The sequence below is a fragment of the Ostrea edulis genome, chromosome 6, assembly GCF_947568905.1.
Source record: "Ostrea edulis chromosome 6, xbOstEdul1.1, whole genome shotgun sequence".
NCBI classification, from domain to species: domain Eukaryota; kingdom Metazoa; phylum Mollusca; class Bivalvia; order Ostreida; family Ostreidae; genus Ostrea; species Ostrea edulis.
In genome coordinates this window covers 7298104-7323217 of record NC_079169.1, presented here as the reverse complement: position 1 = coordinate 7323217, position 25114 = coordinate 7298104, and the positions used below count along the sequence as shown (strand labels likewise).

The following is a 25114-nucleotide window of genomic DNA, read 5'->3' as shown; positions in this document are numbered from 1 at the left end:
GGAGTTCCTCATTGACAATATCTTCGTAGTCTTTGGTGATCAGGCCTTCAATAAGTCTGATGGAATTCCCATGGGCACGATTTGTACTCCTTTGTTAGCTGATCTGTTTTCATATTCATATGAAGCAGAATTTACTCACAAACTTCTACGTGAGAAGACAAAATCTCTTGCTGTTACCTTCAATGCAACATTTAAATATATCGACAACGTTTTATCTATTCATACCGATTGTTAAACCGTTCTTGGCACACTGGGTTTGAGTGCGGATAGCTCCGTTTACCTGATCATGATATAAGGCTCACGGCAGGTGTGACCGGTCGACAGGGGATGCTTACTCCTCCTAGGCACCTGACCCCACCTCTGGTGTGTCCAGGGATCCGTGTTTGCCCAACTATCTATTTTGTATTGTTTCTCATGCATAGCTCTTATCCTTGGACGAATTTGGCTCCACTTTTTTGGCACGCTGTTTTTGGCTATATTTAGCTCTAAAACTTCATAGTTATTTCGGATTTCAAACATTTCGGTTGAGCATCACTGAAGAGACATTATTTGTCGAAATGCGCATCTGGTGCATCAAAATTGTTACCGTTTAAGTTTTACATTATAGGAGTTATGAGATTGATTACTGTTCGTTATCTTCACCTTTCTATTAACAATAATAATTTTAATTCATATGTAGATTTCGATATATCCCTGTGAACTCGAAATAAAGGCCACCACTGAGTCGTCCACTCTACTTCATACTTAAATATTTTATTGAAAATAAATATTAACGGCAAAATAACAACTCAACTGTATGACAAACGGGATGATTTCAGCTTCTCCATCGTCAACTTCCTATATTTATGTATCAGTATCCCATTATCAACTGTATATGGTGTCTATATATCTCAACTGATTCGATACGCAAGAGCTTGTTTGATGTATGGTCAGTTTTTAAATCGAGACAGGCTACTGACAAACAAGTTGATGGTGTAGGGGTTTCAATATTCTCGTTTAAAGTCAGCATCTCGCAAATTCTATGGTCGTTATAACAATCTAATTTGCCAATACAATCTACCATTGGGTCAAATGCTGTATGACGTGTTTCATACCGATTGTTAGGCTGTGCTCTTTATTTTGTATAGCTTATAGTTCACTGTTCGTGATCCTCACCTTTCATTCATGAAGAAATAGCTATTATTTATCGAAGACAAACATATTGGAAATGTAAATATTTAGGTGTAAATGAGCTTAAAACTCTGTTAACTAGTTGGAAGGGACATCTACTCAATTTGATGATGAATTTCAAGGGCCATCAGTACAAGCACGAGGAAAAACATAAATACATGAACAAATCATGAAAGGAAAAAAGGATCGATACTAAGTATTATTATCACATTTAAATTAGAGCGGATGTAACCACACTTATATTGTCCATATATATAAACAGTTAACCATGCCCCGACTTCGCATTTCCGAGTTTTCCGGAAAACAATTCATAGTGCCGGCGGACGTCGACCTCCGCACATTCATAACCTCGACTCGGTATATCATGGACTAAAAATAATAAAGAGTGCATCCATCATCAGCGGTGAACATGAACATCACCAAAGTGTACACTCTTGAAGACTGGAATGACGAGAAGGCCAAGTATTTAACAATTAACACATTGGTCTTAGGATTGTATCTCGCTATAGGAGTGATGGGAAACTCTATAGTTATATACGTTTATATTTTCCGAATGAAAGGACAACGAGATGACAGATATTTCATACCACATCTTGCACTGATGGATCTTTGCGCATGCGTTGTTGGAGCCGGGTATGCAATGGCGCTAAACATACTTCCTCTTCGATTTCAAGGAAACGAAATTTGCAAAATTTTGTGGTTTGCGTCACAAGCAACAACAATGTGTTCGGCTTTTATGTTGGTTGTAATTGCCATACAACGCTACCTTAAAGTCGTCAGACCTTTCAAGAAACAAATGACGATACAAACCAAGCATTTTTCGTTAATTGCCGTCGTTATTTTATCCCTCTTCCTGTCGTTACCCTGTCTGATGTTCTACGGAGAGATTACCATAGACAATCCCAATCTAAATTTGAAAGGATACCGGTGTGGTACAAATCCAGATGCTGACAGGACCGCTCTGTTCCTGTACAACGCCATTCTGTTTGTGACAGCTGTTGGAGGACTGTTGGTAATAAGCATTCTTTATATCATGATCGGACGTACAATCTATAGACAACACAAATTCAGACGCAGACATAGCTCTGCCACGTCTGCTCTGAGGAGCAAAAACCGTGACTCGTTAGAGTGGAATCCCCCGTCAGAAAGCGGAAGCGTTCAGCAGAAGAAAACGCCAATGAGGGACAGCCTCGATTTCGATTCTCCCTTTCTCGATTCCTTGACCGATACGCCCTTTGCTCCAGTAAAGGAAGAAACCAGTCCTCTCCCTAGTCCAACTTTTCTAAGCGTTCCACTGACTACTACAGAAAAGATCCGCAGCAGTTTAACAGAAATGCCAATGAAAGCTTTAAAGTCTACTATTCCTACTGTTCGGAAACATTTTGGAACCCATCGGTGTTCCTGGATGTTCATGATGATAACCATGGTGTTTATATTGTCGTTTATTCCGAGGATAACCCTAAATGTGCTGGAGTCCGTTGATATGAATTTTTGGGGGAAACTAACGGACTGGGAAATCGCTCATTACCTTTTCCTGTATCGCCTCTATCTTGTGAACAATATCAGCAATCCCTTCTTTTATGGACTTTTTGATAGGACACTGCGTAAAGAGCTTCGGAAGACTTGCTGCTGCACACCTAGAGAACGTTAAGTGTTTAGACCTATAACGGTAGTATATTTCCCGAAACTTATGCAGTTGGGATTTTACATCGCAAAAATAATAGAATGTTTTCGGTATTCTGGATAAGTGATTCTGTGGGACGAATATTTGCTAAGCTCATGCTTCGTACAGTATTCATTGTTACTGTCCCATGCTTCGTAAAGTACAGTTTTATGTACGTCGCCTTGCATATGCATATTACTAAGCCGGAAAGATGGAGTATGTATCGAGTGTCTGTTGTCATATGACTACAGCGTAGTTCAAAACACTTCCGACAATGTAATAAAAAGGACTGCAGCTTGCAGATCACGAACAAATGTGAAAGAAAAGCGGTACAGATCATACAGATGTCATCAATCCGAATTTATGTTGAACCACTTAGCTAATTCCTCTGTCACCATAGCCGTCATCCAAATTGAACCATTACTCTCTCGCTACCGTCTTTGTCGCACCTTTGACCTAGCTCCGAGTCATCACAGTTTAAAGCCTAATCATTTTGTACTATTGTAAATTATCAATGATAAAAACAAATATCCCCAATATCAATTGATATCACCTTACTCCAACATGTCATAATTTTAGAAGAGTTGAAACAACCCCCGACTCTTCTTTGACATACGTACAAATACTTAGCTAAGGATTGTGCGAACAAGAAGACCACTGTATCTTCACACCTTGGATCGCTACAATGAATTGTTTAGTTGAACATAGAATTATTTATAACATGCAACTAGGCGTTGATTAGCAACGCTTTATATATAATCTCTGAGAAAGATAAAGAAGAGTTGTGATATGGGACGAAACACTCGGATGTGTGACCCCTGCTCCCTCTACAGGATCTCACGGGTCGGACATTGCTGTTAGTTGCCTCTATTTTGGTTTTACAGTCCCCGTTAATTTATAATCTGGTGATGTACCTGGTAGATTGTTTGACTTTTTTTTCATCACTTTGTGTACCTCAAATAAAAGCTTTTGAAAGTGTGAAGCACCCCAGCTTAATAAGTCATAAAGCTATACTAACTAAAACAACCTAAAAACTAAATTTATCAAACAACTTTAACACATACACAAAAACAAACACAAAAAAAACTAGATTTATCAAAACAATTTATCAAACACACAGGCAATGAAAAAATAACCATGTTCATATCTGTGTACACATCATAGATTCCAACACAAATGTCACTTTTAGCACACAATTTTTGCTGCATATCTTATGGCAAGTTTCGTTAATCATGAAAACAAATCCGTTTCTTCCTCCGTTTCTTCAGCTTTCAGGATGTATTTCATTATATCATCCGTATCTAGGTCACCGATATCGGAAACGGCCTCATTTTGGGCATCGGCAGACAGCTGCTTCAAAACAGGTTTTGGTTTCAGTGTTGGTTTAGAACTGACCTTTGGCTTGGGATGTATCGCTGGTTTTGGATTATCTAGTTCCTTTGGTGTCTTTGTATCTGGTTTTGGTCTTAAGGCTGGTTTAGGTTTGACTTGACTGTTCCTGGATACGTCACTGGTTTTGTCGGTTTTCGATTGATCCAAAAACAAATTGTCCAAGTCATCCTGAACACTATTAAAAATGCATCAAACACTTTACAAAAAATGCATTACTCAATCCGATTCAGTGTTTTATTTATATAAAAAACAATCTTAATAATGTTTACTGTAAACCAACTTGTATTTGCGACAACTTTATTTCGCAATTTACTAGTGATGAATTGGTTCGCAGCGACTAATATTCGCGACTAGATACAAATGTATATTCAATATATCCATATACAATGATACGTACATACAAATGATAACCCATAAAAGCTCGAAAGCTTATTTCCGATGGGGTCCTTTGATGCACGGTTGTTTGAGCTAAGGGGTCATTATGTTGGAGAAATATTATGTGGGAGGAAACCGGAGTACTCGGAGGAAACCCACGTGTCCGATCCATAACCTCTCAAAACAACCACTTCGATCACGGGGATCGAACTCGGGTCGCAGTGGTGAGAAGCGACAGCACTACATCTGTGCTACTCAGATACCCATTAAACGACCGAGATAAGATTTCAGAAATACATGAAGTATTAAAAGACCGACGATTTCGCGACGAGAAATCTTTGTTATGACGAGATTCTCGCCAAAATGTTTCGCACGCGAATAAAATTTGGTCTACAGTCTATGATTAAATACACTCTTTTAAAGGTACAAGTGTTAAAAAACTATGTTACAAGAAATAATTATGTTGAAAATTATACATGTGTATTGTGATTTAATTATGCTTTTCAAGAATGTTTAAGGGGTATTTTTCTCTGAAACTGAAGGAGACGTACTTTAAAAGCTCAGAGTTATCTTCTTGTTCATCTAATGCAGGGTTCAACTCATCCTCTTTGCTCTCTGATTCCAGGAAGAAATTTTCACCTTCCTCATTGTCACCACCGAGAACGGGATAGTCGAACAGTCTGGTTTCTACATCTGTGTCACGTGATGAATCACATTTTTAAAATTAGTTCCAACAATAACAAACTAAACTAGATCTACCATCTAAAACAGCAGTTTTTTTTCTCGTGAGATCATTGGTCCTCTAGATTTCTTGTGAAATAATGAAAAACCATACATGCATCATTCCATCTGCTTAATCAACCTCCAAATTTCCTTTTCGGTATTTAAATCATTTAATGTCACACACGGCGGTTTACCATAATATACATGTCTAATTTCTCGCGACATTTCACATACAATGCACATGCATAATCAATATTTTGTTCTTACAAATGGAAAGGACCTCACAACTTTAGCTGTGACATACGACTCCCGATGATTTAGTAAAACATCAAAGTTTGAATTATGCAATTTAAAATACTCCCAGATGTTCGATAATACCTTGACTTAGGAGTTTGTTTTATATGACTGAAAACTTTGTTAACATCAACAGTCTTTAGAAATTGGGTTTGTCTGTTTTTGTTAACTCTCTATTAATTTTCATCAAATGACCGGTTTTTAAATCCTTTATCTATATCGAGGACAAGGTTGTCTGAATTTCTCTTTTCTATTATAAGCCTTTTTTGTAATACAGGAAATTATATCCGAAATTTATAAGACTGAACAATCTTGTGCTGGTGATGAAATTCATAAAAATAAATACCAAAAAAAACTATACGTTTTCATTCTACCTCATTTACCTGTATTGACCTCGGGCAGTAATTCTGTAGTTTTCAGGCTAAGGATGACCATTTAAAACCTATTTTTCTACCCTTAACTTCCAATATCCATGGGGGAAAAGGACTGTACAGTTACTAGAGACACATCAGTGTTTACCAAAAAAGTATAATAAATAAGTCGATTTTCTTTGAAAAGAGGGATGGCAAAAAGGGACCACAAGCTACAGCTAAAGTGGGGAGGTCCTTTGGGTGAAATAGCAGGGCTGTTTTAAAGTTTTGGTGATTTACAGGAGTGTAAAAAAAAATTGACCGGGGGGGGGGGGGTAAATTTTAATAATAAAATGTATGAAATGATAACAAGTAACCACTGACCTATATCTGTTGTAGATTGTAGAATCTCTGAAACATCCTCTGTATCCTTCTGATCGAACAAGTCCTCGTCATCTTCATCCTCGTCGTCATCCCCGAAAAGACCGCTACTGTTAAAACATACGAATTTCAGAACATGTTTGGGAGTGCAATAAATCAATTATCAAATAGGTACAGCAAAATATCAGGAGAATAAACGCAGATGCAGACGATGTTAAAGAAAGAATATTTTTCTAAATAGTATGAATCATAAAACATTAAGTTTGAGCAAAACCAGGTAGTTGTATTCATCATGAAGGTGACAAAATGAGCAAAACTTTACCATCTCTGGTCCAAAATTTTAACCAGGATTCCGTCATAGGCACTTCAATATCGCGAGACTTTTGGATCGCATGTACTATGCCTATAACAAACTTATTTTTAATCTAAACCTCACCTTTTACAAAGAAAATTGTTAAATATCAGTTATAGCATAGAAGCCACAAAGCCGCGTAAGGTACGGTACACTCGATCCAAGTGTTTCCTCCTGTCGGGAGCGGGTTTGTCATTGCCAATAGGATAAATGATAAAATTAATACGTATCAGATTCTCAACATTTATGAGTCACCGCTAACATGTGAGACTGAATTAGCAGGATTGTAGAGACCACGTGTAAAATATGTACTTTCTGTTTGTCCTTTGTCCACCTGTTACCGTTTTGCCTGTGTTCAGCGGTATGTTTGTCTGACATGAACATCTTACCAATTACTTGCATCTGATGGTGTATATATCTAATATCCATATCTTACCTTTCGCCTGTATCTAATGGTACGCCCTCTACATTGCCTACAGGTCCAATTTGATCAAAATTAGATGTTAGATCCGCTTGCATACTGGCATGCATAATGCTATGTATGCGAGCGGATCTAACATCTTAGTTTGATTGTTAACGATCTTACTATCTGCAAGTATCTGATACCATAGTATAATAGTAGTATAGTAGATATCAGACAAACATACCTATGTTCGTCTGATATCTACTATTCACCTTTTGTCTGTGTCTGATATCTACTATTCACCTTTTGCCTGGTCTGATATCTACTATTCACCTTTTGCCTGTGTCTGATGGTATGTTTGTCTTACATCTACTATTCACCTTTTGCCTGGTCTGATATCTACTATTCACCTTTTGCCTGTGTCTGATGGTATGTTTGTCTTACATCTACTATTCACCTTTTGCCTGGTCTGACATCTACTATTCACCTTTTGCCTGGTCTGATATCTACTATTCACCTTTTGTCTGATATCTACTATTCACCTTTTGTCTGTGTCTTACATCTACTATTCACCTTTTGTCTGTGTCTTACATCTACTATTCACCTTTTGCCTGGTCTGATATCTACTATTCACCTTTTGCCTGTGTCTGATGGTATGTTTGTCTTACATCTACTATTCACCTTTTGCCTGTGTCTGATATCTACTATTCATCTTTTGCCTGGTCTGACATCTACTATTCACCTTTTGCCTGGTCTGATATCTACTATTCACCTTTTGTCTAATACATGTATCTACTATTCACCTTTTGTCTGATATCTACTATTCACCTTTTGTCTGTGTCTGATATCTACTATTCACCTTTTGTCTGTGTCTGATATCTACTATTCACCTTTTGTCTGTGTCTGATATCTACTATTCACCTTTTGCCTGGTCTGATATCTACTATTCACCTTTTGTCTGATATCTACTATTCACCTTTTTCCTGTGTCTGACGGTATGTTCTCCGTGTCCCCCTTCTCTGCTTCATTCTCTCCAGTTCCTCCCTCACCTTTCAGTCCTTCCTTTGTGAATTTACCCGCCTTTATTGCGTTTACACCTGAAACAGGACTTACACATCAATATCAATGACGTAATAAATTAATATTTCTTTATGTGTGGACATTAATACAATCTTAAAATATTGACAAGCGTGGATGAACAGTTATACGGTATTTAGGAGTCTGACGTCCCTACCTAAAAATTCAAGCAGCAGGGAGGATGTACAGATTTTCGGCGTACAGGCCAGAAAGCTGAGGAATCTTTCCAGCCCCGCCCTTCTGTCTGTGGCCACTTTGTCATTCACCAAAAGGGTTTTCTTTGGAAGTGGAGGTAGTACTGTGGCAGGGTATTTCTCATAAATTTTCAACCACAGATCCTCAAACACCGAGAACTTCTTTTTTACCTGTAACAATAAAATATGAGGAAAGCTCATCATGCAGAACTTTGTTTATCATTTCTTTTTTACATCAATACGACAGTAAACAAATGAGGAATTTTGAAACACTATCATTTGTTTATTCCCCCTATTATATTTTGGCGTATGGTTAGCCTGATTTCATGACTAAGTAGTTGTACCATGAACTGAACAACATCATTTTCCTTATGCTTTGGACTCTTGAAGTACGGCAGATTGGACACTACCACAACTTGATATTCGTACGTTGATTGCAAAAGCCCCTTCTCTTGTGTGACGCGTGGAATGGTTACGTCAATGCCCGTTTCTTTGTTTTTTAACTCCCTATATGAAGACAAATACACAATGCATATAGCCTATATTCTAATCTTCTCAATCCTTGTGCAAATATTAGATCAACTTTTATGCATGTATAGACATTCTCGTGTAAATATATCGAAAGTTGAAAGGAATTTTCCATCTCCATAATTTTTATGGAAAAAGTTGCATGGATTCGAAGAGAAATAGGAAATAGAATTAGGTAAAATTCTATATGGTAAAAATACCTGACAGTCACTGTTGCAAAAGGCATTTTTATTGCGAATAGAAACGCCCACTATTCACATGTTGGTAAAATTGTTTACGCTGTTAAAGATAATTGTAACATCGAGCCCGATTTTTAAATAACCATTGTCTTGTTGGCAAGGTTTGAAACGCTTATACTCGGTATCTGTGATTAATAAAATGGTATTGCGACCTATGAGATAAAATATCAATGTTATATAACTCACACAAGACTTAAAGAAGTTACTAATTTCTGCTAATTGTGTCCCTGATATATATCAAATCATTACATATAATATTTCTTGATGCATACTTATTGTAAATATATTGTTGAACTTTTATTTCAAACCCAACAAATTAGCGTTCATAATTTTCAGTAAGACAGCATACTAAATGCGAAAAAAAAAAACATTTTAGAAAGGATGGAAGAGCAGGACGAATCGTTCCCTATTTATATTTTGTTTTAATTCACCGAAAATGCTATGAAACGAGAATATGTCACCTTTAGGGGTTAATCCAAAAACCTGAAAAAAATATCCATTCATCAAAGTGCCAACATTTCTTTGTTACAAAACTATTACAATACTAGGTAACTTTAAGCAAACAATTGCAATATTCGGTTATTTTCTTTCGTTGTTGTTGTTTATGAAATGAGAGGGGGTGGGGGGATAGAATTGGGAATAAATATGTATTTCATATAATGACTTATTTCCATAAACATAAAGTTATATCATGAAGTGCATGTAGTATCATGTTTCCAATCCTCTTACTATGTGCTGTCACCTTACACCGAGTAGAGTTTTAAGTAATGTCATCTTTCACCGAGTACAGCTTGTATATATTGATGTCATCTTACACCGAGTACAGCTTGTAGTGATGTCATCTTACACCGAGTACAGTTTGTATATAGTGATGTCATCTTACACCGAGTACAGCTTGTATATAGTGATGTCATCTTACACCGAGTACAGCTTGTATATAGTGATGTCATCTTACACCGAGTACAGCTTGTATATAGTGATGTCATCTTTCACCGAGTACAGCTTGTATATAGTGATGTCATCTTACACCGAGTACAGCTTGTATATAGTGATGTCATCTTACACCGAGTACAGCTTGTATATAGTGGCTTGTATATAGTGATGTCATCTTACACCGAGTACAGCTTGTATATAGTGATGTCAACTTACACCGAGTACAACTTGTATATAGTGATGTCATCTTACACCGAGTACAGCTTGTATATAGTGATGTCAACTTACACCGAGTACAACTTGTATATAGTGATGTCATCTTACACCGAGTACAGCTTGTATATAGTGATGTCAACTTACACCGAGTACAGCTTGTATATAGTGATGTCATCTTACACCGAGTACAGCTTGTATATAGTGATGTCAACTTACACCGAGTACAGCTTGTATATAGTGATGTCATCTTACACCGAGTACAGCTTGTAGTGATGTCAACTTACACCGAGTACAGCTTGTATATAGTGATGTCATCTTACACCGAGTACAACTTGTATATAGTGATGTCATCTTACACCGAATACAGCTTGTATATAGTGATGTCATCTTACACCGAGTACAGCTTGTATATAGTGATGTCAACTTACACCGAGTACAGCTTGTATATAGTGATGTCATCTTACACCGAGTACAGCTTGTATATAGTGATGTCATCTTACACCGAGTACAGCTTGTGCATCTTACACTGAATACAGCTTGTAGTGACCAGTCGCGGTAGCTCAGTATTAGAGAGTTCGCTAAAGACGTAAACATAGGTAGCTATTGCTCCTTCGCCAAACACTCGGCATTTAGAAGTGAGATTCACGGGTCTTTTGGATATGACCTTTAAAAAAACCCTGGATGTCCCGTGTCACGGGAGGCATTGATACATTACAGAACCCTCACTGCTACGGCCGCAAGCGCCAAGCAAAGTAGTACTGGTGACGTCTCGATATGAGTGAAAAATTCTTTGATTTGATTTACTTATATTTGACTGTTTAACGTCTCTCTCGAAAATATTTCACTCATATGGAGACGTCACCATTGCCGGTGAGGGGCTGCAAAATTCAGGCTTGTGCTCGGCGCTTATGACCATTGAGCAGGGAGGGATCTTTATCGTGCCACACCTACTGTGACATGGGACCTCAGTTTTTGCGGTCTCATCCCAAGGATTGCCCCATTTATTCACCTCTTACGTCAAGCAAGGGTATTCTAACCCGGATCCCTACCGGGAAAGCTGTCCTCTTACACCGATGTAGTGACGCAGGCCAGACCCAAGTGTGTGGAGAGGGGTAAAATGGGACAAAGGTAGATAACTGAATGACAAGGCCACGGATTTAAGGAAAGATTTAGAAAGAATCTATCGAATTTATATTACTTTCGTTTGAAGCTTCAATAATTTGTTGTAAGAGTTATCCCTCTTATCAAGCGTACATCGTCTTTCATGGGCTCTCTCGCGTGGATATTCCCAGAGCTTCTATTTCTGACGTGGCATTGAATATCTAACTGTGATATTTTTAAGCTATGATAAATAAAAGCAGATACGATAGTTTGCCTTATAAGAGTCGGTGGGTTTATTAACAAAATTGAATAAATAATTAGATTTATAAAAAGAGAGAATAGGCGTGAAGATACTGTACCATTAAAACGAAGATTTCTGAATGTTAACAGAAACTCTGTGCAACATGCATTGAGATCTGCATTACTAAAGACAGACATGTTTGGTCGTAAGAAGGAACGAGATTTTCGTCTTCAGTTAGTTGAAAGGTTTTTTGTATGGATAAATAAGGTGGATTCATTAAGAGAGAGAGAGAGAGATCAGAGAACAGCTTTGCTAAAATCACTCGCTTTTCAACTGTGTTCAGATATCGGTACTTCTTTCTGTGTAATTACCAATGTATCAAGGGTTTGCAATTGAAATATTCGGTCAGTATTAACATCTGGTTCTCGTGTCTGTATCCGGGATTATTACAATTTTTAATTTAATTTTGATGAATCAGAAAAACAAGCAATATCAGTAGCTGCTGGTGAATGAAAAGGACGCCAAATATATCGTGAAAACATTATTCGTGGGAAAAGACGTCAGAATACTTGAACCAGTGAAAATTTAAATAAAATCTCTTTAATGCTGGTTTATATTAAAACCCTAGACATAACATTCTCAATATGACATTGAAATCGTTCTTGAATTTGACACATTACCTTGTGGTGTCATTCGGGGTGCATGACTTCATACAGCACACCGCTCCACAATTTTGTTCCGGTATCACTATCAACACAAAATAATTTTAGTGGTGACGAGAAGGCAAATATATAAGTTGTATAATAACAGTGCACCAGAATACCTTTCCCTCTATTCGTTTAAAAAGTTCAGCCAAAGTTTTGTCATACGTTATAAGATTGTAGAATGTCTGGCTGTCTGTTGTAAAATGATTTAATTTTCTTTGTGAAATTTCCAATTTTTCTCGGTTTGAGTATTGTTAAAATGTAGGGACGATAACTTCGTCCATGGGTAAATAATTTAGAAATGATGATTAAACTTACGCGAAATCTCTTTTATATTAGATTTTAAAACGTATGTATACAATTAACGGTCAATTTAGCCTTTAAATTCTTTTAAGGTAATTGTATGATTTCACAGTAGTAAAGGGATCATTAAATGTTAAAATTTAGAAATAAGAACCTTGCAACAACCAAAAAAAAAAAATAAAAAATAAAAAAAAAACAACAACCAAAAAAACCCAGTCTCATAAAGATTTGTTCATGATAGACCAAACACTAGTCCCTGAGGCGATTTTTGGGGGCAATGTCTGGGTTTTTACACCCTTGTCCTATGTCCAAGAGCTAAGGTTACAATATGTCGACCTCGGGCCTTTCGCCGAAAAACGGTGCACCGGAAGTTGATAAAGGTATATATAGCTTATACAGTTTGGAAAATGGGGGTGGGGTCAGGTCGAAAGTTTAATACATGTATAGAAACAGGGAAAATCTTCAAAACATATCTAAAGAATATTGATTTCACAATAATAAATGTAATATGCAACCTTCAATATGTGTGGATTGGGTTTTCAAATCATCAGCCGTGGTGCTAGATCTATATTAGCTGCAGAACTGTAGCTCTCTGAAAAAATATTTTGACATTATGTCAAAATATTTTTTCAGAGAGCTACAGTTCTGCAGTTAGATCTATATAAGTTTTTTCAAGGTTTTTTTTTTATGTCGAGAAATTATTTTCTGATAGCAAAGAACTGAATTTTTTCAGAACAATTATGATGTTTGACATCAGAATATTTACTGATTATCAGATATTGAATTATACTTTGACTTTTTAGCATTAAAAAATCATTATTTCATATATCTAAAAATTCGTATACCTGATATCAAAATATCTATCTATTTTCTGCTAAAGAATATTCTTTGAATTTCTGATATGAAAAAATAATTTTTATATCATAAAATTATTACGAGCAAATGTTGACAGAACCAGCTTAAATGAATGCTTTTCAAGTTGGTTAGTTCCTGCATCTACGTATTCGGTGCGGTCCTGTGAATCTAGGTATTGGCAGGATAATAATATAAATGTTGAGTTTTATATGATTGGAAGCATCAATGGTCAGCGCCGCTCTTGCTGATATTAGAAATGAATGCAATGTAAACAATATTACTTAGGAAACAGATTGAGTTGACTTCACTAATTTGAAATCCCCGGTTCAATATAGATGTAAACAATGCTCTGAAATCCATGTCCGTAGTACCACCCCCCTTCTCTCCCTCTCTCTCTCTCTCTCTCTCTCTCTCTCTCTCTCTCTCTCTCTCTTTTTCTTTCGCATTGGGTTTATTGTCTTTGAGAATTCACATTTTAATTCCTAGAGATCAAGGCAATATTCATTACTGGTATAAGCTCTTGCAACCATATTGGTTAAAAATTTGATACCAGAATTTGATTCTCTAATATCAAAAGTTTATTTTTCAAAATTCCAAATGATTTTTTAATCATTTCACACAAGAAAATCGAATATTTGATATCAGGAAATTATGCATGTATGTAAATTACCTTTAAGACACTAAAACAGCACATTTTACACGTATTTCTAGATCATGCTAGCATTGAAATATACTGTGGGAAATTCTTTTGAAGAAATCTGCAAATGTCATTTATGTATAAGAACCTATTCTAAAGCTAGTTACGTATGTCTGAATGCTTAGTTACGCCTCGCTGGTTGTTTCGTCTCTAAGGACACGAAGTCTGTTACCGCCCAGTCTTCATTGCCTCTTCATGTGATGTGTTATTGATGCAGATTGTGAATTTATTGTGTAAAATGTTTAATTTGACAATGCGTATGCAAATTTGAATGACATATGACTGGATACCAAGCTACTTAGCGAACGATGGGTGTTTAAACAAATTTTATGCAGGCTAAAGATTTTATAAAGAAATGCAGATATAAAAATTACGTGAGACACGTCTTATTTAAATACGAATTTGCCATGCAGGTATCAATTCACTATATTTATCAAACTTTCCGACAGAATAATTAAGTTTCCGTAAACTTGGTTTTTGAAGTCGCCCTTGAATAAATCAAATGAAGTGCACTATCGATGGATATGCTTTTATCAAATGACACCAATAAACGTAGAATAATGAAAAACATGCGAACATTTAAACAACGCCCAGGTACACATCAATACTTTGAAAGTGAATTTCCTGTTTGCAGAATAAGTTCATACCACTTTTCATAAGATTACACAGTGTCTTTGTGGTGATATTTATCCCGTTGTCTTGAAACATTTGTTGTAATAAAATTGACATTCAAATCAATCAATCGATTGATCTATCAACAATCATGTATAAATGTACATATAACAGCGCTTAGTGTGTCTCAGTATAGACGGTGTAGTGGGTGATTAGATCAAAGAGTGTATACACGGGTGGAAATTTGCCTTTTTGAGGTCAAAGTATAACATCCATCCTCAGATGAATACAAATATTGAATACCCAATAATATTCAATATTTGTATTCACCTGAGGATGGATGTTAAAATCCAGAAAGCGCTAGTGATTTAAATATATTTTGGAACTGCATATTTTCCTGCTTTTTTTTTTTTTTATTGAATTATATATATATATATAGAAGACTATGATACTGCTATGTATACATTTTTGTAAAGCTTCTGAAGATGTAATGAAAGCGCTAAAGCTTTACGGAGGATTTCTGTGTTTTCTTTTCATATTTAAAATATATATATATATATATATATATATATATATATATATATATATATATATATATATATACATACACACACACACACACACACATTCAAAGCACTAAAATGACCAACGATACAAACAATGTGTATGGATATCCGATATCCCCTTTCGCCCTAAATATCCAGGGTTGAACTCGAGACCTGCAGATCCAAATCTTCTAGCAGAGTGTGACCTGTGTGCTAGATCGCTCGACCATCAAGACAAATAAAAGAAATTGAATATATTAAGGTAAATCCATACTCGCAGTTTTATCTGATACAAGTTTAAAAAGTGTACTTATATCCATTTATTAGAGTTCAAACTAACAAATTATCAAATAAAATATATAGGTCATCACACTTTTAAAGATGCGAGACATACATAAACAGAATCATATATCACCGTCAGAAAATTGCAATTTTCCTTAAACAACGTTATCAAAATTCAATAAAAACTGGTTATGACGGTATAATAGCATTTATAACAATTTCATAAAACTGTTTCTTCACAAAAATATACAAAATGTCTGTGAAAATAAAGGAAATCTATCGCATAATAGACTTGATAGAGAAATCAATAAAAACAGAGTTATTGCCCTTGGATTCAATATCTTGAAACTTGTCATTGATTATACATCAATAAGTTAAACTTTTGAAATATTTTATTTTTAACAAGATTTTTTACAATAACTATCGAAAAAGACTCCAACAAAAGGTACGCTCCTATCATGCATAAATTTAAATAAACCATTGACTTTGCAAAATCTGATGACATCACAGGAGGGTGGAATTACTTTAAGCGTCATATTTTAATATGTAAAACATGCAAATTAATATGGAAAATGAATATATTTCATTTCACTTTTTATATTAATTCATTTTCCAATTGCAAAGCTGAAATTCTTTAGACTAACATTACTTTTATTGCAAATCATCTGTATAAAATCACGGATCAATGTAATAAAATTTTTACCCTTCCGTTAGATTTTATCTAGGCGATCATGTGAAAAGAATTTCAATAAAAGAGTGTGGCTATCTGCAGATGGTGACTTGTGGGTTTTATTTCATGTCGAGTCGAACTCTAAACCGATTAACTATTATGTTGCATGTCATTTCAGACAGTTTTACATGTATGCAATCGTTTCTTCACGAGCTGCTCTTAGATTTGTATGTACTGGCATATATTCAATACTTATGTTTAATTCATAGATTGTTTCAAATCCCATGAAAGAAACTTAAGACTTTTTTTTTTTTTTTATTAATCACTTGAATTAATATGATTGACATCATAATTATCGATATTTTCATACAACAAATATACCGATTTCAAATTTTATTTTCATTATGCATGCCTATTAATTAATAGCTTACAAAATTATCTTGTTTATAAAAATCTAGTTGGTTTACATAGTATGAATAATGCAAAAGAAAATAATTTACAATTGCCGTCAATACTTTTTGTATCGTTTTATGCTGAAGACACTGTAATTATGGCAGAATCTAATTTGCAAAATGCCCTTAATTATTTTGAAACACTGTTCGAATTGGAAGTTAACTTTGATATGAATAAAACCCCAAAATTGACCTTCTCAAAAGTCCCCATGCCTAAGAAACCATTCTACGTCAAGGACAAGCTTATTCAAAACGTTAGAGAGATTCAATTATTTGTGCATTATCAAGTTCTTTTTGCAAAACAAACTAAAGAAACATTAACGTGAACAAGCCCAAAAATCAATATATGATGCGCTACGAAAACCTAAACGTTTGCTGTACCAGATTTTCTCCATGATTGTAAAATTGAAGGTTTTCATAATCTCTATATTATTGAACGAGTATATCTTAGTTTAAAAAGCAGCATTCCGAGATGTATGGTACATGTGTATATGGCGAAACAGGTGCTTCCTCTTTATGTAATTTTTTTTTAAATACTAGAATGATTTCCTACTAGTTAAATTTATTTACAAATTCAAAAAACCCAGAATTGGTTTCATTTCATTGACATACTTATTCATACAACACCCTGTTGAAGACCCCACCCCCCACCCCCCCACCCCCCAAAAAAACCATAGACTAACTGTATATATACGTTATATATTTAATCTGTATGAATTATCTCATGTATGGAAAAATCAATTTTAAAAAAAAATGTTTTATGAAGATTAAATTGATTATACTATTGCAGTAAAACAAAGACGAAATAAAGATAAGTGTATCCGAAAGAGTTATCTTCTAGAAGTCATGTTAAATAGGTCACGTAATAAATTGAGGAAAATTCTTTCTAAGTTTCGAACACCATACCATCCGCTCCTGGAAGAGACAGGAAGCCGGTCATTTATTCCGTTATGTGATATATTATGGACACTTTGTAATTCTAGACAAGTTGCCGACGACTACTATCATAGCTTTATCAGATATGCATGAAGATTGAACTTGAACAAAACTATAGTGAAAACCCAAACGTAGTCAAAATTTTCCGAATTCTTGAAATCTATGATTTGGTCTGTCTTAATCCATGACCTATTTACATACATACATATACATGTATACTCTGTTGTTTTTGCTTCTGGCTTTCTCATTATTCCTTTATCTCAATAATTATTGCACCTCATGTACCATTGCAGCTGCAGATTTGTAGCTCTCAGGGAAAATGTTTGATCAGACCAGACCGTCAGAGAGCTAAGATCAGTACCATTGCACATTCATAAAGCGATCTTGTACAGAGTGAATGTATAGAGAAATTGTACCAACGTATTTGTAGTTCAAAGATTTTTCCAACCGAACATTGACAAATTTCTATAATAATTGAATATATTTTATGATTAAAAAATGTTACGATTTATGTAAAAACTATTAATTCATATTTCAAACATCTCAAACGAATTTATTGCATACTTTTCACAATTTTCTGACCCATGAATTTACAGATAACATATCAAAGTAGAGTAGCGTTGATGGTGCATGATACATCTGTCCAATATATTCAGTAAATAAAGAAAGGCGGATTAACAGAAAGTAATAGAAAAAGGTTGGGGGGGGGGGGTTAACATTCAAACAAACCATTTTTGGATATAAAAAAAACCCCAATATTTCTGACAGTTCTGTCGACACTGCCTCTAATATCGGAGACTAGATCTAAGATGATTTTATTGAATATTAAATATTTCACTATACTTTCTCTAATATCAGAGACTAGATCTAAGATGACTTTGTTGAATATTAAATATTTCACTATTAGAGAGAAGCACGCGAGACGCAAAATTGTTACTTTTCACCAACATCTCGGTGAACACTTACGACTCTAGATGAATAACGTTACAAAAGCGCCTCAGGTACCTTACTACTGAGTATGTTAATGTTTAAAAACCTTTAGAATGGTGGTTACTTAATTCTATATATGATTTATTTACGAAATCTGTTGATATTGCAAGGACAAATGCTAAGGAAATTTGGAAAATTTCTGTACTTAGAATCCGCGGACTAAAACTTATATTTATCATTTACATAAACCATATAATGATTACATCTTGAAATTCAAAGAAATTTAGTCTTAAACGTATTTCCGGAAGTCAAGATTCCGAACCCTATTGCTATTTAAGCAAACATCTTTTTTATTTCGTTGAGAGTATAATGGTAAATCGATACACCCCATACAGCTTTACGTTTGCATGCAGTATGATTGGAATCCGACAGTGATTTAATCTTTGTTTTTTTTCCATTTCTCTTTCTTTTTAAACATGTAAAAATCCATTGATATTATTTACTTGATATTCAGCATGGAAATTATCATCAATCGTTTTAAAAAAACAAGCGATGCAGTTGGTAAGAAATTGATAAAACGCCAACAGTTTAGTATACAAAAATCAATAATTTACTATTCTACCTTGGTATCATGAAAATTCAAATTTCTTCATTATGAATCACACATTGCTCATTGATTTTAACAAGTCAACCGGAAATGAGAACGTACCGCTGGAGCAACAACGCATATATTTGTTGAGTACGTACATGCATCGCAGTTCAGGTACCGAGACCTTTCATTAAAAACACCCCGAACTATTTGTACTTTTTGTTAAATTCTTCTCACGCACTGAGGGTATTATGACATACATCACATATATCATCCGTAAAATTACGATTGACCTCTTTTCGAAATCTTTCCAAAAAACCTGTGACTTACAAATCTCTCGTCATGAAATGGTGTATGCTAATTTGGTTGTTCTCAGTGACATTATCTAAAGTCTGAAGCAGAGGACAAGTCATTTCATGTTTGTTTTTGAATATTTTATTGATAATAATTAAATTAACTGCAAACATGTTCTTACCAATTACTATCCTCTCTCTCTCTCTCCTCTCTCTCTCTCTCTCTCTCTCTCTCTCTCTCTCTCTCTCTCTCTCTCTGCCTGCCTCTCTCTCTCTCTCTCTCTCTCTCTCTCTCTCTCTCTCTCTCTCTCTCTCCACACTGGTGGCTTTATCTGTGCCTCCCAGTCGTTGGATCTCAAAATCCAATTAACACAACAATTAAATTGTACTTTTTTTGCCATAAACTAAGGTAAAGAGTTAATTATCAAATTGTAAAAGCTATCATGGATATGAACTCCTTATTCTTGCTGTGAGAATGGCTACGTGTGGATATACAGAGAGAGAGAGAGAGAGACAACAGCTATGATAGTACTGAAAATCACCGAGTACATTGTCACCACCACACAATAAACCGTAACGGACCTGGGAAGTAGACATTGTCTCAACAACATAGGTGTTATTTACCTGGAGTTCCCAGGGTCTGGATGGATGCTATGTCAGTTACTGAAATACACACGAAATATAGGGGTACCTACCTCTAATTAAGGTCTTCCGTAACAACGGAAGACCTTTTACTGATATTCTTCTTATTATTCTTTTCTTTTTTTCTTTTTCCTAGACGCTTACTTTGAAGCTTCATATCTTGCTCATTTTTGCATGGATTTTGCTCAAATTTTTAGGGTTTATAAACTTTACAGAACAATTTTAAAATCATGTACTACATTTCAGAAATCCCCTTCTGTTCACGAGTTATTCCCCCTTGAATGAAATTTTAGGGGCTTTGGTTTCCATACAAAGGCTCCGAGACTGTACAAGCTTGAGCAGAAAATGCATTGAAAATGAAAAGTAGGAGCATTGTAGTTGTGCACATCGTTTTTTGTTTTTTGATTACAGCGTTCAAAATGGTGGTTGACAGGGTTAAAAAATTAGGACGCCTAAAGGAGCAAAAAATTACACATATTTTCCTTTGTATCTTTTAAACTAAAATATTTTGTTAAGACGTGTAGAACAAAAGTTGTGCAAAATGTTAAGAGCTTTCTTTTGATATCCCTAAAAAGGGGCTGGCCCCTTCAATTAGGGATCTGGGGATCTTCAAAGTTTTCGCTTTATAACTCAAAAATGGTAAATATTTCGATATGGCTTTCGCTGGAAAAGTTGTTCTTTAAATATTTTGCTCGAGTATTGTGTTATATATGAGTAAAAAGCTTAACCCGCAAACAGGTAACCGTATCATTAGGTAGGAGAAGGGGGGGGGGGATATTCGTATAACTTAAATAAACTTGCTTTAATTGATAAATCTGACTTCATGAAATGCTACTATTCTTTTAAAATAAGGTTTTAACGTGATCTATGGTTCCTTTAAAAATCGTCTATCGACAACTTTCTTTTTTTTATATATATATATAATTTAGTAGCTTTAATATATAAACAATCGTTCCAAAGAAAAAAGAGGAAAAGGTTATCTCTTCTACGTTTGTTATTAAAACAACGATATATCTAATTGAAGAAACAAACCTTCAAACATAGAATAACTCAGTCATTAACTACACGCATCTTACATACACCACGGAGTTTGTTTTTCTTTACAATTACGTAACCGCCTCGAGGAACATCGCGTGTGAACCAGGTAAACATTGTCGTCCTAAATATAACACAGAATGTTATGTTTTTGATCATATTGGATTTTTCGAATAATTCAGTCTTTCCGGGGATGTATATACTTGTTTATACGTCCCTGGTCTTACGTTTGATTTGTTTTAAATTCAAAACTCTAGAGCATTGAGTCAGGCATCAATTTTAAAATCTGCAATTTAATATACAGTTCGTTTCTCAATCATGTCTAATTGAATGTGTGTTTAATATCGGAGATTCATCGCTGCTGGACTAGCGATATGTGATTTCACACTACTTTAACTGAACACACAAGCTTTACTCAAATTTTTCGTTTTGAAAAAGAAAATGGATACATTTTACAAACATAACGAATTATTTCTGAACATGTTTTGAAATCAATAGTTTATAATCATGATTAAACCAAATCTAAACATGCGTATAGAATATTCAGAAACCCATGGTCGACCAGTCTCATTTCAAATGATTTGTTATTTTATTGTTTAAAAACAATGACTTTGATTAAACATTGATTCAGAACTCCTGGTCCAAATTATGTAACTTCGGCACGTGCCCCTGGCGTGAAATGTGAAATTCATACGCGACTTCTGTGCGCACTGTGAACATAATATACCTACATGTATTTACGCAGATAGATATTAAAGTTTAATAAAATATTCAAGATTTGGGAGCAATTTATTTGATTTGTATGTATAAATAATTCAAACTCGATGGATTATTCTCTTTAGTCTGAATATTATGCTATCATAATGTTGTTGTATGATAAAATATTGGTAACAGCTATAAACCTTTATTGTATGTCCTGAGCCATAAATTTCATAAATCTAAATAGTAATTTTTTCTTCATTTTTGGGACTGAAAAGTTATGTCACACAGCTCCGACGGAAGACCTCTCTGAGCTTTGCTCTAGTTAGACAACTGATTTAGATACAGCACGAAATTAATATATGTTGATCTTAATTTCATTCAAAATCATACTTCTATTGACTTTTTCGAAAATAAGTAATATTGTAATCAACAAAATATTCCTGACTAAAATGTCTACTAGTAATCAAATTCTGCGACAAAATTACCATTTGTACGCCAATATTTCCTGACTACGGGCCGGACGTTCGGTTTTAAAATGTTATGTAAGATGTTTCACTCATTCCATATGCAGGACGCAACAATTGAATTTTTCTCTAAGGTTTCCTCCAGCTGCTCGTAAGCTGCATTAGGATAAGTTTAATATAAACTTGATGATGTGCATAACTACGTGAATTTAAACTATTTGCAGTTCGATAAGGGTTTGTACTGTGTATATATGTGAATGATGGTATGTGGGTAGGTAGGATATGTGCATAGAAGGACGTGTGCCCCCCCCCCCCCCCCCCCCTGCCGAACGGGGTTCTGGATCCGTCAATGCTCTTACTCTCTCTCTTCTTATTCAGGTGGCCAGAGAAACACCTCCTAGTATTGCTACAGGTAATGCATTGCTATCCGTTGGCAAAATTGATATCGGTTGAAAATAGAACATTTATTTTTGCTGTAATGTACAATGCGGTACTTTTAAAAAGAATAATTATTTTGCTGTGTCTGAAGTATACAGTAAGATAATATCACTGTATAACCGTTTTGCAGTTTAAGATACGATGTAGTGGGTGTGTTTGTAACTACTCTTAAGAGTACAGCGTATCCCAAAAGAATCAAATGTAACGTATCTCCCACTTTAGCTGAAGCTTGTAATCCCTCTTTCCAAAGAACAATTTATTTTTCTTACATACGTTAATCTGATTAATCTCCAGTAAGTGTGCAATCCTTTTTCTCCTGGGATATTGAAAGAAACGGGTAGAAAAGTAAGTTTTCAATGGTCACCCTTAGCCTGAAAACTACATAATTACTGCCCGAGGTCAATACAGGTAAATGAGATAGAAAGAAAACGGATATTTTGTTTTTACAGATTTTTAATTTTATTTCATGAATTTCATCACCAGCACATAATTGTCTAGTCTTGCCCTTTAGATATAAGTTCTTTATTACAATAAAAGATCAATATTAGAGGGGAGCAATCTGAACAACCTCGTGCTCGATATAAACAAAGACTGTCATTCGACGAATATTGATAGAGATCTAACTAAAACAGACTAACGCTATTTCATAAGACGGTGTAGCTCTTACTGTTCACGAACTTTTCAGTAAAATGAAATGTAAAACCTCTAAGTTAAGGTATCATTGAACATCTTGGGGCATTGTGAATTGCATGATTTAAACTTTGATGTTTTACTAAATCATCGGGGGCCGTATGTCACACCTAAATTGGGGAGGTCCTTTCAGTTAAAGTAAGACAAAAATCAGGATGTGAAAACAAGATGTCCTAACCTTTCTGATGGTGGGTTTTTGAAAACTGGATAAAAAATCCTATGAATATTGAATGAATTTACATCTGAACAGTAGGAAGGGAAAATCGTGACACTACATGTAGTATCTAAAATAGTATATGGTGTTGAGAGCAGAGCATTGCGCACTACTACACAATACCGCTGGGCAATTAGTCGTGTTAAAGCTGACATGACATTATGGATACCCCACAATTTTCGCGCATGCCCGTAGCTAGTAACTCTATCCGCCATATCTTTAAGATACGATTTTAAAAAGGAAACTACGTGCTTTCTATCACGTTCGTTACACGTGACTGATACACTGGTCTAGTTCAGATCGTCTCCGATGAATACATGCATCACTACATGTAAAATGTATCAAGGTTGTGAATAATTATGTAGCCTCAAATCTTACCACCTGAACACGCACGATGTACACAAGCACAGCAATAGACATTACATATTTAACACGAAAGCTTGTCTAGTGCGGTTGGTTGTTTTACATGTACCTCCCGTCGAAAAGTTTTCATTCATATTGAGTGGTCACCTTCATATTGAGTGATCACCTTCATATTGAGTGGTCACCTTCATATTGAGTGGTCACCTTCATTGAGTGATCACCTTCATATTGAGTGGTCACCTTCATTGAGTGATCACCTTCATATTGAGTGGTCACCTTCATATTGAGTGATCACCTTCATATTGAGTGGTCACCTTCATATTGAGTGATCACCCCTTCATATTGAGTGGTCACCTTCATATTGAGTGGTCACCTTCATATTGAGTGGTCACCTTCATATTGAGTGATCACCTTCATATTGAGTGGTCACCTTCATATTGAGTGATCACCCCTTCATATTGAGTGGTCACCTTCATTGAGTGATCACCTTCATATTGAGTGGTCACCTTCATATTGAGTGATCACCTTCATATTGAGTGGTCACCTTCATATTGAGTGATCACCCCTTCATATTGAGTGGTCACCTTCATATTGAGTGGTCACCTTCATATTGAGTGGTCACCATCTGTAAGATTGATTGATTGATGTTTTCCGCCACACTCAACAATTTTTCAGTTATCTGGTGGCGCCCAGTTTTTATTAGTGGAAGAGAAAACTCAGATACAATGTACCTGGGAAGAGATCAACGACCTTCCGAAAGTAAACTGGGAAACTTTCTCACTTACTGGTGCGAGCGGGATTCGAACTCACGCTAACAGAGGTGAGAGGCCGTGTGATTTTGAGCGCGATGCTCTATCCACTCGGCCACGGAGGCCCCTTCACCAACTGTAGATAGAGACCAATGCTTAGCGCTCACGACCTTAGCTGTGAGGGTTCTTTAACGAACCAAGCCGGTTACCAAGGGAACGCTTTACCTGCACCACAGCAATGTTCAGTCGGTTGCATATTGTTTAACGTTCCTCTCAAGCAGGGAGGGACCTTTTTCGTGCCACATCTGCTGTGACAT

General features: G+C 35.5%; 2 protein-coding genes across 5 annotated transcripts; one reads left to right on the top strand and one right to left on the bottom strand.

Annotated features, from left to right (window-relative positions):
* The first annotated feature begins 1146 nt into the window (after positions 1-1146).
* LOC125648306 (phe13-bombesin receptor-like) lies at positions 1147-3376 on the top strand. The gene has a single exon (XM_048875287.2). The coding sequence runs from the start codon at positions 1580-1582 to the stop codon at positions 2819-2821; it is 1242 nt and encodes a 413-aa protein (XP_048731244.1). The 5' UTR covers positions 1147-1579; the 3' UTR covers positions 2822-3376.
* Positions 3377-3919: 543 nt separating this feature from the next.
* LOC125648307 (HCLS1-binding protein 3-like) lies at positions 3920-25068 on the bottom strand. 4 transcript variants are annotated; one of them, XM_048875288.2, is made up of 8 exons: positions 25023-25068; positions 12313-12379; positions 8719-8881; positions 8338-8545; positions 8080-8200; positions 6352-6458; positions 5152-5293; positions 3920-4400 (listed from the first exon to the last, which is right to left on the bottom strand). In XM_048875288.2, exons 1-8 carry the CDS (start codon positions 25051-25053, stop codon positions 4064-4066), a joined length of 1176 nt encoding a protein of 391 aa, XP_048731245.2. In that variant the 5' UTR covers positions 25054-25068; the 3' UTR covers positions 3920-4063. The 4 variants fall into 4 exon arrangements, with proteins under 4 accessions (XP_048731245.2, XP_048731246.2, XP_048731247.2 ...); XM_048875289.2 differs by having other exon boundaries at positions 6352-6455; XM_048875290.2 differs by lacking the exons at positions 12313-12379; positions 25023-25068 and adding an exon at positions 9103-9205.
* Between the last annotated feature and the right edge of the window lie 46 nt (positions 25069-25114).

Bases quoted from the DNA above. Each gene is read 5' to 3' on its own strand.
- LOC125648307 (XM_048875288.2), bottom strand. From the start codon at position 25,053: ATGCAACCGACTGAACATTGCTGTGGTGCAG. The intron at 8,201-8,337 runs GTAGGGACGTCA...GTCCTGTTTCAG, and splicing joins CCTGCTGCTTGAATTTTTAG to GTGTAAACGCAATAAAGGCG. The intron at 5,294-6,351 runs GTCAGTGGTTAC...CACGTGACACAG, and splicing joins ACAATCTACAACAGATATAG to ATGTAGAAACCAGACTGTTC.
- LOC125648306 (XM_048875287.2), top strand. From the start codon at position 1,580: ATGAACATCACCAAAGTGTACACTCTTGAAGACTGGAATGACGAGAAG.